Source organism: Leishmania donovani, chromosome 13 (assembly GCF_000227135.1).
Source record: "Leishmania donovani BPK282A1 complete genome, chromosome 13".
Taxonomy (NCBI): Eukaryota; Euglenozoa; class Kinetoplastea; order Trypanosomatida; family Trypanosomatidae; genus Leishmania; species Leishmania donovani.
Genome location: NC_018240.1, coordinates 499,260 through 516,128, shown reverse-complemented (window position 1 = coordinate 516,128; position 16,869 = coordinate 499,260). Strand labels below are relative to the sequence as shown.

Here is a 16,869-nt window from a genome sequence, read left to right as displayed (position 1 = left end):
GAACTTGGAACAGTGTCGCGTGTGCGGTAGAGCTCTTGAATAGTGCACATCATAGTGCAGTCGTCAAGCGCTGTAAACCCCCATGATATCCGTTGCAGTGCATCCTCCTAGCGTCTTCTCTCTCCGTTCATGCGCCCTTCATCAAACTTGCTCTCCGGCGTCTCATCTCTCTCTTTTTTGACACGTTCCTCGTCCACGTGCGGACTTGCTCGCACCACCGCGTTACGCTGCCTGCCCCTTGTACGCAGCCGCACAACAGGAAAAGAACACACCGAAGTGGACGTGTGGGGGACGCATCTGCACACTGTGGAGGCAGCGGATCGAACCCTCTTCCCCTTCCCACCCTTGCTGAGCATCCCCGCGTTTGTGCCGGCTGGAGTGACACAGACGCAGACAGCCCGCGTTGGAATGTGTGGGTGCTTTTCTTTCGCGTAAACGGAAACAAAGGTCTGAGGCCCGGCAGCACGCGTCCGAGGTGCCGTTTCTCGCTACATCTGCTGCCTCGCTCTCCTCGTACTGGCGCTTTCTCCACACGCATTCGCACACACTCATACACGCATACATCACAGGCGCACACACATTCAGAGACAGGAAGAGGGAGAGAGCCGTTGTCACGGCACTTGTGCTGGCCACGGTCTTCGAATTGAGGAGCAAAACACCCCCATAAAAGGAAAGCGCAAAGTGGGGCACTCTTTCATCATCTCTGCAGTCGTCCCACGGGAAGCCGGCAGTGCAATCTTTCTTTTCAATTTACAGAGACAGCGCAATGCTGCGCCGAAACGCCAGCCTAGTTGGTCAGCCGCCGAAGCTCGTCACGGCGGCGCTCAGCTGTGGCGCGCTCGTCCACCCGGTGTGCTACAATGCTACCTCCTCGGTACCTCCAAGGTACGTGACTGCTGTCGGCGCGGCGGCGCCTGCACCTGCGCAGCCGGCGAGTGGCTCGCCTGCCGTGTCGGCGCCGCAGCCACTGGCGATGAGGTCGTTCCCAGCGCGGCAGAACCCATTTGCGCCCACCCTGGTGGCGGATGACCCAAAGGTGCTGCTGGCCAAGGCGCAGTACTGCATCTTCACCCTCGCCTACGACCCCGCGCAGAAGCTTTATGCCGTCTACTCCGCCACGACAAACGAGGTGGCCGTCATGCAAGAGGAACTCCTATGGAAGGCCGCCATGTGGGTCGACGAGCGCATCGGTGACGACTACATTGCTGGGCTCTTGTTTGGCAACGACGCCTCCACCGACGTGAAATCCGCCGCGACGCTGCTGAGCAACAAGACGATGAAGAGGCTGGTGCTAGCGCCGGACACATGGGGCATCACGTTCCTCGCCTTCAAAGCACAGCAGGAGGTCGTGAAGGGCGTGGACATGCCTCTCGGTCTCGAGCACGCTGCATTTCTGCTGACACAGCGGCAGTTCAACGCCACCACCGTCGATCCGCAGGTCTACGATGTGGGGGCCGGCGCGTACATGCCAAGCGACGTGCTGAAGTCGAACGGAGCAGCGCGCAGTGCCGTCATGGGCTGGGATGTGCTTCTCCACGTGCATCGCCGCTTTGGCACCCCTGGCAGTCGCAAGGCGCTGAATCCGGTGGAGCAGATTGTGCGGCGGGTCGTCAAGGCTGTGAACGTCTTCGTGGTGGACATCAATGTGCGGGTCGGCAAGGGCACCATCACGGAGGGGTACACGATGATTGTCACCATATTCGACTCACAACGGCGCTCTCAGTCGGTGCACATGATCCGCAGCTTAGCAGAGGAAACGGCGAAGCTGAACGCACTCACCACGCTCCTGTACGGCGAGGGCAGCTCATCCATTTCGCTGTTTGTGCCGACGGCCCGCACCAAGTCGTCGCAGCTTGTGGCGTTCGCGAGGACATGCCGCCCGAAGAGCCCGTTCTTCGTGGCGGAGGTTTCGAGCCTGGCGCCATACTTTGGCGGGCACAACGTTGCGAAGGGGGTCAGTGAAGAGGAGGACCCGCGGGCGACGTGGAACCTCATCCGGCAAAACTGCTTCCCAGAGAATCACCTGCGTAAGGACGAGGAGAAGATGGATCGCTACCTTCACCGCGGCTTCACCGCGCTGGCTAACAAGCTCTTCTCGGAGCGACTGCACAAAGTCTCGCCAGCCATCATGAGCGCTGTGAACAGCATCCCTGCTCAGGAAGAATCTGCGACCGCCTTCAAGCGCCTGGAGGAGATGGCGGCGGAGGCGAAGAAGAACCCGGTGCCACAAATCACAACGGCCAGCTTCCTCAACAAGGTCAACATCAACGACGCGGAGGTCGTTTTTGGGCTACAGCAGTGGCGTCGAAAAATCTACGAAGATCAAGGCCGTCTGGAGCGGGAGAAGAAAGCGCTGGATGGTCTGCGCCGGTACCTCATCGTGGATTTGGAGACGACCACGATACGGCGCTACAAGCGCGTCGCGAACCCGTTCACCAAGGAGAACTACGTCGTCTTGTCCGGCGCTCGCGACTACAAGGGGAACGTCTTCATGCCCAGGCGCTACTTTGATCGCAGCGTTGCCATGCGCTACGACGACCCGTCCGTGACAAGTCAAAACCACCTCGTCGAGAAGTCCTCCAAGGACTCGCTCTTTCTGCCGCCGCTGGACGAGTACGACGTCATTGTAGGCCACAACATCAAGTTCGATATGTTGCACATTTGGCGTGACGTCGAGTTTCGCAAGTTCCTGCGCCGCGGCGGCAAGATATGGGATACCATGTATGGCGAGTACCTCTTGACCGGACACGAGGTGAAGCTCGGGCACGGGGCAGGCCTGGAGGATGTGGCGAAGAGCTACGGCGGCCAAACGATGAAGCTGGATGCCGTGAAGCGGGCGTGGGCGGAGGGAAAAGAGACGTACGAGATTCCATACAGCATCCTCACCGAGTACCTCCACGGCGACCTCGAGAACACCGAGCTCATCTTCTGCAAGCACATGGAGCGAGCCCTCGAGCAGCGGCAGGTCATCATCTGCTGTGCGCGGATGGAAGGGCTGCTGTGTACGACGGAGATGGAGTACAACGGGCTCAAGACGAACGTCGACTTAGCGCAGCGACAGAGCAACGAACTGATGACAAAGGTGTCGGAGCTGCGCCGACAGCTAGAGGAGTCTATCCCGCACGAGATCCCGCACGACTGCCGCAAGTTCTTTAACTGGTCCTCCAATCAGCACCTCATCACGTTCTTCTTTGGCGGCAAGCTCACGCTGAGCACGAACGCGCGGGAGAGCAAGCCGCTCACGGGAGAACTATTCGCGCGCCACACCTTGTTCCTCCGCCCCGAGTACTTCCCGCCGTCGGCGTACCCAAATGGCGTCTTTCTGCGGCCGCCGGTGCACGTCCTCGGCATTGGCGACTGCGCGATCATGGCGGGTATGCCATCTGAGAAGGGCACACGCCTCTTCCGCGGTTACCTGGAGGCGTACATGCGGCAGGCAGGCTTCCGCAAGAGTTCATCAATTTTGGAGAGTTTGCGGCGAGATGCGACGACGGTGTCGCGGCTGAATGCCGACAAGCGCGGCGAGACGTCGGCCCTGGCTAACTTGCTGCCGCGGCGCCATCTCTTCCTCTTCGCTGCGCTGACACCGAGCGGCACCGAGGGCATCGCCAAGCTTTTCGTCAAAAACCCGATCAGCGGCGAATCTGTGACCATCACGGAGGGCGAAAAGGCGGAGCAGCTGGAGCGGTTTGTAATGGCGCAGGTGGCAAAGCACACGGAGATGATCATGCCCACCGATGACGATGCGTCGGTGAAGGACGCGGCATTCGCGGACGCGCATGTAACTATTCTAGCGCGCGACGCCGGCTTCTCTTTTATGCACTACATCCGCAGCGATGCGGGGCTGACTCGGTACATGGAGGCGCACGTGGGCTACCTTGACGCGGCGGACCCAAAGCTGCGCTACAACATCTCTCTTGCCGACACGGTCGCCATCTTAGCCTACTACAAGCACCAGTACGCGAGCGACCTGCACGCGACGCTAGGCGGCTCGAGGCGAAGAGGCAGCAGCAGCAGCGGCGGCGGCGTCGCCGCCGACTCGCTTGGGCCGGTCATCCCGCCAAAGGCGCTGCCGAAGGTGGGGAAGCGCAACAAGATGGGTATCGCTGAGGCCTTCAAGAAGGCGCTGCTGCAGGAATCCCTGATGAAGCCGGAGGAATGGTGCAACTACTACATCGAAATCTTTCTCCACATCGCCAACGCGGCCCTGCAGCATGAGGCGCTCTCGACTGAGTCGCCCAAACCGCGCAAGGGAAAGAAAGACGCAGCGCGCACCGACGACGACCTGCCGGTGCTGCTTCGGCAGCGACGCGCCTTTGTCGGCTACTACAACTCGCTGCCCGATGCCGAGCGAAAGCGGCTGGCGCTCATGTGTCTGGTGGGCAAGACGACTTCCTCGGTGTACGACTGCTTCGCCATTCCGTGCGCCCACGATGACATCGTCAAGGTGAACATCAAGGGCCGGCTGGCGCAGTACATCCCAAATGAACTGGAGGCGGAGCAGGTGATGCGCCGCTTCCGCAGCTCGACGACGCGCCAGTTGCAGGTCGGCGAAGACACCCTTAGTTACTTCAAGTCGAATCACAATGACAGCACCGCCAGTGTTATTCTTGAGCTGCGCGCGCTCGAGAAGCTGATTGGTACCTACTACGAGAGCACCGACGGCGGCACTGGAATGGTGTCGCTTGTGCACTCGACGGACAGCTGCATCCACCACGAGCTGATCCACAACAAGACGAACACCGGACGCCTGGCGAGTGCGAACCCGAACTGCCAGAACATTCCAAAGGAGGACAAGTCGAGCTTGCGCGATATGTTCATCAGCCGCTTCGGTGACAAGGGCATGTGCATCGAGGCGGACTATTCACAGCTGGAGGTCGTTGCGCTCGCTGTGCTCGCATCCGACGAGCAGATGCTTGAAGACTTGCGGAACAACGTGGACTTCCACTGCAAGCGTGTGACGATGATGCGGCCAGATCTCAAGTACACAGATGTGCTGCAGCGTTCCAAAAAGATCAAGGAGCCGGAGTTTGTGAAGCTGCGGCAGCAGGCGAAGATATTCTCCTTCCAGCGGCAGTACGGTGCCGGCGTGCGAATGCTGAGTCAAAGCACCGGGCTCACCCAGGACCAGGTCCGCATGCTTATCGAGAAGGAGAACGAGACGTACCGCGGCGTTGAGGTGTTCAACAAGATGGTAACCTTATCGGCGAACAGCTACGATGCGTCGCTGCAGAATGGCGTGCGCAACGTTCGCGGCCACCAGTTCTTCAAGGGCATGTTCCCAGTGTTGACGGGGAGCCGTTACGTTTTCACGGAGTCGGACGTCCCCGAGGGAATGCTGCGCGAGCGGGACGTGGTGCGCAAGTCGACGAACTTCTCCCCCACCCACCTCAAGAACTACCCCGTGCAGGGCTTCGCTGGCGAGATCGTCCAGGTGATGCTCGGGGTGCTGTGGCGGCACTTCCTCGCCAACAATAATTACAATGGCCTTGCGGTGCTGACGAACACGGTGCACGACTGCGTGTGGGTGGACTGCCATGTCTCCGTGTACCGGCAGGTGGCAAAGGATGTGGAGCTCATCATGGACGGAGCGCGGACCGTGCTCAACGCCTTGTACCCCGAGATGCAGGTGACCGTGGATTTCCCGTGCGATGTGGTGGCTGGAGAGAGCATGGGGGCGCTGCGGCCCATCATGGAGGAAACAACGCTCTAGACGCTCCTCCCCATTCTCTTTTGCGTGGGCACCGCTACCTTGTGTTTTCCGTGCGCACGATGCTCCCCCCTCTCTCTTCATCATTCGAGGATGCCCGCCGCTTATAGGTGGCGTTGGGGGTGGGGCTCCGTGCTGGCTGTGGCGCCAGGAAAGGCGAATGGAGAGGGTGGCAGCTGCGTCGTGGGTACCAATTCGGTAGTGGAGCCTCTCTACTGCACGTTGGTATATCCACACAAAACGCCCTCGCGAGTAGAGTCCGCGCTCCTGTGTTTAGACAGACCGTCGTGTATCGGGTAGGGCGTTTGAGCGCGGCATACTTCCCTGTCTGTCTGCCTGTGTGGGCGTGCGCGCATGAAGAGATGGACATGCCGAAGGTGCGCTTGACGAGTAACAGAGAAGACAACGAAATAAGGATAGGTCATAGATTGAATGTGCCGTCGCAGACACACCTTCTCTGCGCGTGTGTGCGCAGGCGAACACTTTGCTGAGTAATATGCACACACACACACACACACACACACGTTCATCCCATAGACAGAAACGGGTGGGCGAGAAGCGGGTGTTTGCGCATTTTCCGCCGCTTCTCCTTTCCTTCTGATCCTTGATGCTTTGCCGGTCCCTGCATCCCCATCTTCTGCAGAGGAGGGTGAGCGAAGTACGCCTCCTCATTCTTCATGCTGCGCTTCAACAATTGAAAAGAAGAGAGGTTGTTGCCAAGAAGCGTGAGAGTTGGGGTGTTCTGCAGAGGAGAGACATATCGCCTTCTGGTGAGCATCTCATTTTTTTCTCTCTTGCTATATCCGTTGTTCGTAAAGACGCGGGTGTGCGTGTGTGTCTCGTCGGAGACGCTTCTGCGTCTTCATGAATGAGAGAAACGTGTTTGTCGATGTGCAACCATCGTCGACGTCAACAGTCGACCGCTGAGGCACGCAGCTGTAGTTGTTTCTCTCTTGGCGCTTCCCCCCTATTTACAACGCATCCACGCACACATAGACAGGCACGCTCACTGAAGCAAGGCGACCCGTCTCTTCGCTGAATGGAGTTGGCCACCTCAAGCTTCTGGCTGCACAATGACTCCTTCTATCCTCTGTCTCTTTCTTTACACTCTGTGCCCTTCTTTCCGCCTGGCTTTCTCATCTCGTTCGGCACAACACATCCACACACATATGCTGCCGCTGCATCTCACCGCTGCGACAACCGTGAAAACGATAACGGCACCCCGCGCGCACTGCTCTTCTGAATGGCATCGCACCAATGAACGTGCCGGCGGCTCATGCGTCATATCAGCCCCTCCTCAATACCACATCTGTTGTCGTTGTCTTTTTTTGCCTGTTTCCTCGCTTCGCCTTTGTCGTCGCTTCATCAGCAACCCTCCTCTGCCCCCTGCCCCGTGCCTCCCCCCTCTCTCTCTGCGCGTGCGTGTGTGTTCGTGTGTATCGGCTACCCTCCTCTCTCCCTGTTGAGGGAACATATTGAGACACACGGCCACTCACGCAGAGATACGCAGACACACATACGTAGCATCGCGCCTGCGTTCACGTGCGAGGGAGATTACGAGTGTGCGTGTTTGCTGTGTCGTATCCCCCCTCCCGCTTCTCTCTTGTTTTGTTTGTATGAGCCCTGCAGCCTATCCTCCTCACCGTCCCTCCTCCGGCCCGCTTGTCTTCATTTGCCACACGAGCGCGTTACGATCACGACAAGCACTACTTGAAAGCCTCTTCTTAGTTCGTTTTTTTTTTCGCTTCTCCTTTTTTTTCCGCATCTTTCCCTGTTCTCTGTCTGCGTCTCTCTGTGTGTGTCTCTCTCGTGTATCCGCCTCCGGCATTTTTCATGTACCTTCGCCCTTCCCCCGCTCACTCCCTCCGCTCTCTCGCCGCGGTTGCTACTTTTGCGCTGTTTTCTCGTCTGAGGGGGCTCCACCTCTACCCCTTTGTTTTGTCATTGGCGCGCTGCTAAATCGACGTTAGGGTGAAGAGGACAGGGCGCGTGGGTTGCTGTTTGCTTGCTCCTCGCTCTGATCTTCTCGCCTTCATACCTTCCCGCCCTCCCCGGTTGTCTTGTCGGACGCAACAGTACAGAAGAACGAGCAGCGCAAACAAAGGTACTCCGCACACGCACACGCGCAAGAGTTGCACACGAGAAAGTCATGTTGTATTTCTTCGCCGCTGTTCTCTGTGCCGTCAGCGCACTGCTGCTGTTGAACCGAGCGCTCTCGCGGCTGCGGTGGAGCCCGGCGCGCACGTCGTACGACTACGATGTCATCATTGTCGGTGGCAGTATCGCGGGCCCGGTGCTGGCCAAGGCGCTTTCGGAACAGGGTCGAAAGGTGCTGATGGTGGAACGGACGCTTTTCACTAAGCCGGACCGCATCGTCGGTGAGCTGCTGCAGCCTGGCGGTCTGAACGCGCTGAAAGAGGTGGGCATGAAGGAGTGCGCCGAGACTATTGGCATGCCCTGCCGTGGCTACGTGGTGGTAGACCATAAGGGCAATCATGTGGAGCTGCCCTACCGCAAGGGCGCCTCGGGAGTGTCCTTCCACTTCGGCGACTTTGTGCAGAGTCTGCGCTCGCACGTCTTCCACAAGTGCAAGGCGAATGTTACGATGATCGAGGGCACCGTCAACAACATCTTGACGGAGGGCCTCTCCTTCGGCGAGCGCGCCTACGGCGTCGAGTACACGGTAGCGGAGAAGTATGAGGTGCCAGCCAATCCGTTCCGCGAGGACCCGCCCAAGGCCAACCGCGTGGCCCCGACGGTGCGCAAGGTTGCCACGGCACCGCTAGTTGTCATGTGCGATGGTGGCATGTCCAAGTGGAAAAGCCGCTACCAGCACTACACCCCTGCCTACGACTACCACTCGCACTTTATTGGCCTCGTGCTCAAGACGGTGCGTTTGCCCAAGGAGCAGCGCGGGGCGGTCTTCCTCGGCAAGACGGGCCCGATTCTGTCATACCGCCTGGACGACAACGAACTGCGCTTACTGGTGGACTACAACAAGCCCACATTGCCCAGCCTCGAGAAGCAGAGCGAGTGGCTCATCCAGGACGTGGCGCCGCGCCTGCCGGAGAACATGCGCGAAGAGTTTGTTCGGGTATCAAAAGACACAAAGAGTCTGCGCAGCATGCCTATGGCGCGCTATCCGCCTGCGTTTCCCTCCATCAAGGGCTACGTTGGCATCGGCGACCATGCCAACCAACGGCACCCGCTGACGGGCGGTGGCATGACGTGCTGCTTCCGCGACGCAATTCGCCTGGCAAACAGCTTGAATGGTATCCAGTCACTGCGCTCCGTCAACCAGGAGGAGATGGCCGCCATCGAGGACAAGATGCAGGCCGCCATTTTGAACTATGCGCGCTACCGCTACACCCACAGTTGCTGCATCAATCTACTGTCGTGGGCTCTTTACTCCGTCCTCAGCAGCCCAGCCTTGCGGGACGCGTGCTTCGACTACTTTTTGTGCGGTGGGAACTGCGTGACGGGCCCGATGGATCTGCTAGCGGGTCTCGACCCGAACGTAGGCAACCTCTTCTTTAACTACTGCTGCGTGATGCTGCACGGCGTCGCTAACGTAATGATGAGGACGGGTGCGTACAGCGAAACTGGCAAACAGCTGTCCAACTCGGAGAAGCTGACCAACGTCGCCTCCTTCTTCGTGGACTGGGAGCGCATAAAGCATGCGGCGTATCTGCTGGGCAAGTCGACGAAGATCGCGCTTCCGCTGGCGAAGAACGAGTTCTACTCTATGTGGCGCTTCGTCGATCCCACGAGCCCACTGGCCAACATCTCCAAGAGCATCAAGACGATGGTCTACACGAGGCAGTTCAACGGCAAACAACGCAAGCCTGTTGGCCTCTGAGCCGCACACGTTACTGTGGGGGTGTCCGCTCCCTTCTCACGCGCTCATGTTTCTGTGACGGATTATGTGTAAGATTGAGAGCGTGCGCACGTACGGGCTCTTGGTAGGGACCTGCGAGCAGGAATAGAGGAGATGATGCGCAACTTTGGTAAATGACGCAAGACTCTCTCCTCTAAGCTTTTTCGCTCACTTACCTTCTTTCGAACATCTCTGCACGCGTCGCGCGCCGTTCTCCCTGATCTTCTTCCTTAACGTTTTTTTTCTATTTCCCCCCCCCCCATCGTCTCTCTGAAGGTACTTCTCGCCATCCCCCTCTCCAATCAGCCTGTGTGCCAGCTCTTCTCTCCCGTCCCCGTGAAGGCTGATGAGTTTGTACATATGTGTACATGTGCACGTGTGTGTGTGTCCTTCGTGAGTTTTGTCCGCAAAGGTGCAAGGAGAGACGTGCCTGCATCTTGTGTTTCTTCTTTCGAACAGTATCCCCGTTTCGGGTGGAAGCAGAGGTGGTGGGAGAAGCGGTGCCTTGTCTCTCTTGGTTTACGGCTTCGCGACTATGCACACACACACACACATATATATATATATATATATATTTATAGACCGTCCCCTGCCTCTCTTCCATCCCTCCGAATCCACAAACGCACGCACCCTGGACCGCCGCTTCTGCTCACTGACGCGCCGCCGCTCGTGCGCGCACAAACATGAATGCTAGACCCCCTTTTCTCTCTCTTGTGATGGTTGAAAAGATGGAAAGAGGGGGGAACACGTGCGAAAAAAGAGGCCACGCATGGAAAGGCGCGCACCCAGAGAGTCCCCCCACACACGCACATGCGCAGCTGCTAAAGCACGAGAACGCTCTGTGCAGGCGAGAAAAACGAGGCTAAGTTGATGAACATTACACGAGAGGGTGACTGCGCGAAGACCACCCTCTCCCTGACATCTTCGACTCCTTCCTCTCCTGTGCTCCCCCTCCACATCTCTCCCGGTATATGTATGTGTGTATGCGTGCATACTTTCATGCCAGAGAGAGGGGCAAGAGGGAGGAGGAGTGAGAAAGTGTGCACACTTCTTTGAAGAACAAGCCCGCTGGTGCCCGAACCCTTCGCATCCTTTCAGCTAAGACTCTGCACGAGCCCTCGTGCGGGTGATCAGGAGACGAGTTTGCCTTAAAACGTCTCTTCTGCCCATGTCAGTTACCACATTCGAACAGCCCTGTGCAGCGGTGCTGCTCTCTGCCTTGTTGTACGTGCACGTGTGTCTATCACGGTATTGCGGCAGACACCGCAATACCGTGAATGATTCGCACGTTGTCCATGTGCTGCCCTGCCCCCCCCCCTTCCTCCCACTCCGCCTCTAACGTGCACCATCTCTCCCCTCCCCTTCTTTCCTTTTGTGTGATGCTGTCCTTCTCTCCGCGTGCGCCTATGGATCGTCGCACCCTCCTCTCCGCAGCTCGCGCTCTGCCACACGCACGCAACTCTCTTTCGTGGACTGAACCCCTACGGGCTGTGGAACTTTGCGACGACACAGGCACACACATACACAGGGCGCCACGCATGGCCGTACCGCTCGCACACCCGAACGCGCGAAACCCGTTTCTGATTTCTCTTTCTTCGGATTGTATACACACACGCATTCACTGACTGATACTCATCGTCTTCTCCCCTGAGCGTTGCCATCGCGCTCTCGCGCGCGTATTTCCACGCTGGTGGATACATCGTCTCATTTCTCTTGTATTTTTCAACCTCTCCTCGAAGACTCTGTCCGGCAGGCGTCTGAGAGCACCTTGACGAGTTGCATCGCTGTGGCTCTGCATAACGCCGTGTGCATATAGGTTGCAGAGGGCCGGCGCTCAACGTACCCACAGCTGTCCTCTACCGGTGAATTTCATTTTGTTTTTACCTTTGAACCTTGAAACAAGGGCTTGAGCAGCTCTCACGTCAAGGATGGAGTCGCAGCTGAAGCAGCTGCTTGTTCAGGGCGGGCTGGAGCACACGGTGCAGGGCTTCGTCGACGGCGGCGTCACCTCTGTCCAGCAGCTAAAGCAGCTCACCATGCAGGACTATCACTCCGTTGGCGTTATCGTCATGACGGACCGTCGGAAGCTCTTCGAGCTCATCCAGTTTCTGAAGCGTGATCGGGCGAACGGCAGCGGCGGCGGCATGACACCTGCAGCACCGGTGGCGTCGACGGGCCCCAAGTCGCCGCCCCCGGCGACGGAGCCGGCGTCGCGCGTGCAGGCCGCCATTCAGGCCCCCGCGTTGCCCGCCCGCATCCCTACGCCGTTGCGCCGTGCGACCCCGACGGAAGCGATGCAGCGACGCGAGCGGGAAAGGGTGGCCGAGCAGCCGCGGCCGATGTCGGCGCAGCGCCGTGACCCCAACACAGACGACGGCGAAAACGCCGTCCGCCCTGCCGCTGCGCCGGCAAAGCCGGTTTCACGCCCGGTGAGCCGCGTTGGAGCGTCTTCCCCCTCACCATTCGGCCGGCGCGCAACCGGTGAAGGCGGTAATGCTCAGCGGCGTCGTGCCAGCCGAATCACCGTGGTCATTCGCAAGCGCCCCCTGAATGCTAGCGAGCAAGCCGACGGCCTCTACGACATTCTCGCCACGGACCCGGACAACAACCACATCATTACGCTGCTGGAGCCACGCCAAAAGGTAGATCTCACCCGCTACATCGAAAAGCACCGCTTCACCTACGACAAGGTTATGGATGACCGGAAGACCAACCGGGACGTATATGAGGAAGCCTGCAAGCCGTTGATCGAGACGGTGTTCGAGGGCGGGTGCGCGACGTGCTTTGCTTACGGTCAGACGGGTAGCGGTAAGACATACACCATGCTAGGTAAGGACAAGCAGGAGGGCTTGTACCTGATGGCGGCCAAGGACCTCTGGTCGCGGCTGAGTCGCGGCATGGGCATCAACGTCTCTTTCTTCGAGATCTACGGCGGCAAGCTGTACGACTTGCTGAACGAGCGCGAGCGGTTGGCGTGTAGGGAGGATAGCCGCGGCGTCATTAACGTCTGCGGCCTGACCGAGCACCGCGTCGACAGCACCGACCACCTCATGGAGATCATCGACTATGGCAACACCATCCGTGCGGCGGGATCCACTGGCATGAATGCCGACTCCTCGCGCTCGCACGCCATTCTGCACATCACCATTGTGAATGAGAAGAACCGCTTCTTCGGCCGCTTCACTTTCATCGATCTTGCCGGCTCTGAGCGCGGCGCTGACACGCTGGATAGCGACCGCACCACGCGGCTGGAGGGGGCGGAGATCAATAAGTCTCTATTTGCCCTCAAGGAGTGCATCCGCGCGCTAGACCAGAATCACCGCCACATTCCGTTTCGCGGGTCTAAGCTGACGGCGGTGCTTCGTGACTGCTTCATGGGCAACAGCCGCACGGTGATGATCGGCAACATCAGCCCCGCCAGCGGCAGCTGCGAGCACACACTCAACACGCTGCGCTACGCCGACCGTGTCAAGGAGCTCAAGAAGGACAAGTCCAGCCACAGCGCAGCGGAGGAGATTATGATGGGGCAGATGCCTACGGAGCACGTCGAAACCGTCGGCATCTCCGGCTCCTTCGCGCAACGTCGCGCGAAGGAGCGTGTGATCACGAGCTCGCGCTCCTCCAGCCAGACACGCACTCGCGAGCCCGGAACGCCAAACCAGAAGATGGTCAACAGCTTTCATCGACACGGAGACGATAGCTCCGACAACACTCTTCGGTCCAACCGCAGCTTCGGCTCGCGCCCCGTCACCAGCAGCTCCCCGCAGAAGAAGTCCTACCACCGCCCGACCCCGACCCACAGTCGCGGCCCGAGTGGCATGTCTTCGGCGATGCCCACGCCTATGGGCGATGACTCACGGTACGACAGCGGCGACAGCCTCGACGCCGAGGAGGACAACCTGATCCTGGCACACCGCCATCACATCGACTGCATGATGGAGCTCCTGAAAGATGAGATGACGCAACTGAACGCTGCCGAGAACCCGGAGAACTCGATGAGTGGGTATTGCAGGCGTGTCGACGCCATTCTCTCCTCACAGGTGCGCCGCATCGAGGAACTGCGCCGGCAGCTCGATCAGTACACCCGCCATGCTGGTGCCGCTGGTCGCCGCTGATCAGGTCACCGGTGCGTTGTGAGTGGGGGACTTGAACAGTGCTATGCACAAGGTCGGCGGGATCACCGCGGCTGCCCAACCGGGTACGTGTCCTCGACAATGTTTCCTTGTACTACTTCGGGCATGATCCGTGATCATGTACGTGGGACATCTCTCCCAGCTCTCCCAACCTTTTTTTTCCTTCTTGGTGCGCTCGTCTTGTCATGCACGCAGCGCATCGCCACGTGCGCGTCTGCGGTGCGAGGGAGAGAAAGGACAAGCACCAATGGGAATGTGTGAGGGAGAGGGGTGCTCTAGTCTGTCGTCGCCCTACCTTCTTTTCCCCCTACGCACACATACGCACGCCATCTGATGGTGCAGATGGAGCGCCTTGCTGGCTGAGCGATGCTGAGCGACGGCTCCTCCTGTTCTGTTTCTCTTAATTTTGCCTCGATGTGTGTCTTCTCTTTCGTATGTTTGGTTCCCTTTGTGTCGTGTCACCCATCTCTCTCTCTCGTTCTCTGACTCTCACTCTTGCCTCTCTCGCGATGGCGGCTGGTGCATGTCAGTGTTTTGTGTGTGTGTGTGTGTGCATGGTGTAGACGTGACAGCGTGTGCGCGCGCTTTCGCCCTTTTCTGTGACGGCGCTACGCTCTCTCAAGTTCCTCCGCACCCCCTCCCCCTCCCCACTCACCATGTTTCATGGCCTCTCGTACCGCTGCATCCCTTCCCCTACCACCCTTTCTTCCCGACTCTCTTCTGCCAGGCTTCAATGTTTTACAACTTGTGTATGTGTGTGTGTGTGTGGGCAGGCGGATGGGTGCCTTCGTTTCCTTCTTTTTTTATATGTTACTCTTGTTGTTGGCAGCGCCGGTGCCGACTCGCCTACGTCTGAACGCCTCCCCTCCCCCCACCAGCTGGTTCTTTTTCTCGCCACCTCGCCGTCTCACACATCCACCGCTGCCGTCGTCCGTCGGTCTTTTTTTCTTCTATTGGCCCATTGATCTTCACTTTTAGCGTGTCTGTCCGTGACAGTGTGAGGGGGGAGGCCCTTCGCGGACGTCTCTCGTTTACGTTCTCTCTCCCTCGCGTCTCACAACGGACCCACAGTGTGGCGGGCCCGAAGATGTGTAGCACGCATTCTGGTCACCCAGACACGGTGCGTGGAGGCATACACGGTCACTCCGAAGCATACATCTTTTTTTTTTTGTTCTTGTTTCACCGTTGTTGTTTTTTCCGTCTTATTCAAACATCGCTTTCTTGTACTAGAGTATAACTGTACCTCAAGACTGCGAGAAGGGGGGGGGATGTGCGACGGGGACTGTGATGGAGGGAGGGGGCTTGTGTGCGTGTTTTTTTTTTGCATGGAGCAAGAAGGGGGAGGGAGTGTAGAGGGAGATGAGCCTCCTGTGTGTGCGTCGGTCAATGGGGCAAACAGAAAGCTGCTTAACGCCCTCACCTCGCCGTCCACCACCCAGCTTCCACACCCATCCCCATCACCTTCCCTTCATTTTTTTTTTTTTTTTCAGAGTATGACACATCGAAAATGGTTTTGCTGGGTATATCTCTCTGTGAATGTGCGTGTGTGTGTGTTTGTATGATGGGGTCCCGTTGATATCGTTACTCTGCCGCTTTTCTTGTTGTTCCCCCCCCCCCTTCCCTCACTTGGTGTCTGACGTAACGCTCTTTTCTCTTTCGCTGTTTGGGTGTTCTTTTTCCTTTAGCGGACTCGTGTGTATCTCTCCCCCTCTGCCTCCTCTGTCTTCCATTTCTTCTGGGTTTGGTTCTTCGCTCACGTCACCACTGTTGGCGCGTTTCTTTGTCTATTTGCTGATTGTTGCTGCCCCTCCCTTCTCCCCCGCCTTTCACCCTGTCTCGCTCCTCTCCGTGTTCTTGTGTGTCTGTCGTATGTGGTTGCATTGTTCGCGTTGTTGTTGTTGTTTTGCGTTGGCGTCTCTGTTCTCTGTCTCCTTTGTTGGGCTTCGGCCACCCGCGCGTATCTTTCTGCCTTGATGCTGTTTCCTGTCATCCCTCCCCCCAACCAAAAAAGAACGCAAGGAAAGCAGACAAACGCACACGCACACGCACACCTCCGCTAGGAAGCCGAAAGGCATTGTCGTGCTTTGGACAAGCGCCCAGGACGGGCGCATGGTGACTGAGAAGAATATGCATGCGCACGGGTGTGGGGGGGAGGGGAGCAGGGGTGCCGTGCGCACCGCACACGCGGTTGAGGTGCTCTGCCTCTGCTTTGGTGAGTTCTTTTCCTTCCTGCCGTCGAGTAGCGCTCCTGGTGCGGCACGGTGGCGCATGGTGGCGGCTTACCCGTTGACACCTCTCCTCCGCTTCCCTCCACACACCATATCGTCTTTTCATGCAACCCATCCCGCTTCTTGGTGGAAATGTGCGGCCAGAAGCGTGCTTTAAGTGTCAGGGTGTGCCTGGGTCGGTGATGTATCGTGCTCTTGCAAGCCTGGCCCAGAGTACGTGCTCTGTACCGCTATCATGTCTTCTTGTGTATCCTTCCTTTCCTCACTGCCCTCTTCTGCCCTTGCGCCTCTTCTCCGTCCCCCACCCCCTCCACGATGACCGCTCGTTGCTTCATGCGCCTTCACATTCCACTGCGGCCGTCAACAGCGAGAGTGTGGGCACACACACACACACACACACATAGTCTCCGCAAAGAGACCCCGCTCTCCTCCCCGCATACGTACACGCACAGGGTTCAGAGCCATCAACACCAACGCCCAAGTTTAACAGAGGTGCACTCAGACGGCCGAACAGAAAAAAAGGGAGCATCCAAGAGAACGTAAAGAGGGGAGCGACACACATCTGACGTGTATGCGTGTGTGTCTGTGCCTCTGTGCCGGCACATCAGCGACGTGTGGCCATTTGGTTCTCTATCGTGCTTTTTTTTTGTAGACTGAGCAGTGGCTCTGTGTTTTGGCGTCCGCTTCGCTGTGCTGCCTGCCGTGCTGCCTGCCGTGCTGCCTGCCGTGCTGCCTCCGCGCGTGCGTGTTGCCCGTCACCTGTAGCAGCCAAAAATACAACCTCCGCCCACAGGCATATACACAAGCAAGCTGAGGCATCAGCACACAGGGTCACAGAACAAACCCACATAGAAACACATTGTCATAGACGAACCGGCTCGGGGGGAGGGGAGGTGCAAGGAGGACTGACAGGCACACACG

The 16,869-nt window shown here is 58.3% G+C and overlaps 3 protein-coding genes across 3 annotated transcripts; all 3 read left to right on the top strand.

The window, feature by feature from the left end:
* Positions 1 to 973: 973 nt before the first annotated feature.
* LDBPK_131370 (mitochondrial DNA polymerase I protein D, putative) lies at positions 974 to 5,713 on the top strand (the record flags this gene model as incomplete). The annotated part of the gene is made up of 1 exon (XM_003859300.1): positions 974 to 5,713. One exon carries the CDS (start codon positions 974 to 976, stop codon positions 5,711 to 5,713), a length of 4,740 nt encoding a protein of 1,579 aa, XP_003859348.1.
* A 2,146-nt stretch (positions 5,714 to 7,859) lies between these two features.
* On the top strand, positions 7,860 to 9,569 carry LDBPK_131360 (squalene monooxygenase-like protein; the record flags this gene model as incomplete). Its single annotated transcript, XM_003859299.1, has 1 exon — positions 7,860 to 9,569. The coding sequence occupies one exon, from the start codon at positions 7,860 to 7,862 to the stop codon at positions 9,567 to 9,569; it is 1,710 nt and encodes a 569-aa protein (XP_003859347.1).
* A 1,946-nt stretch (positions 9,570 to 11,515) lies between these two features.
* LDBPK_131350 (MCAK-like kinesin, putative) lies at positions 11,516 to 13,702 on the top strand (the record flags this gene model as incomplete). The annotated part of the gene is made up of 1 exon (XM_003859298.1): positions 11,516 to 13,702. One exon carries the CDS (start codon positions 11,516 to 11,518, stop codon positions 13,700 to 13,702), a length of 2,187 nt encoding a protein of 728 aa, XP_003859346.1.
* Positions 13,703 to 16,869: the final 3,167 nt, after the last annotated feature.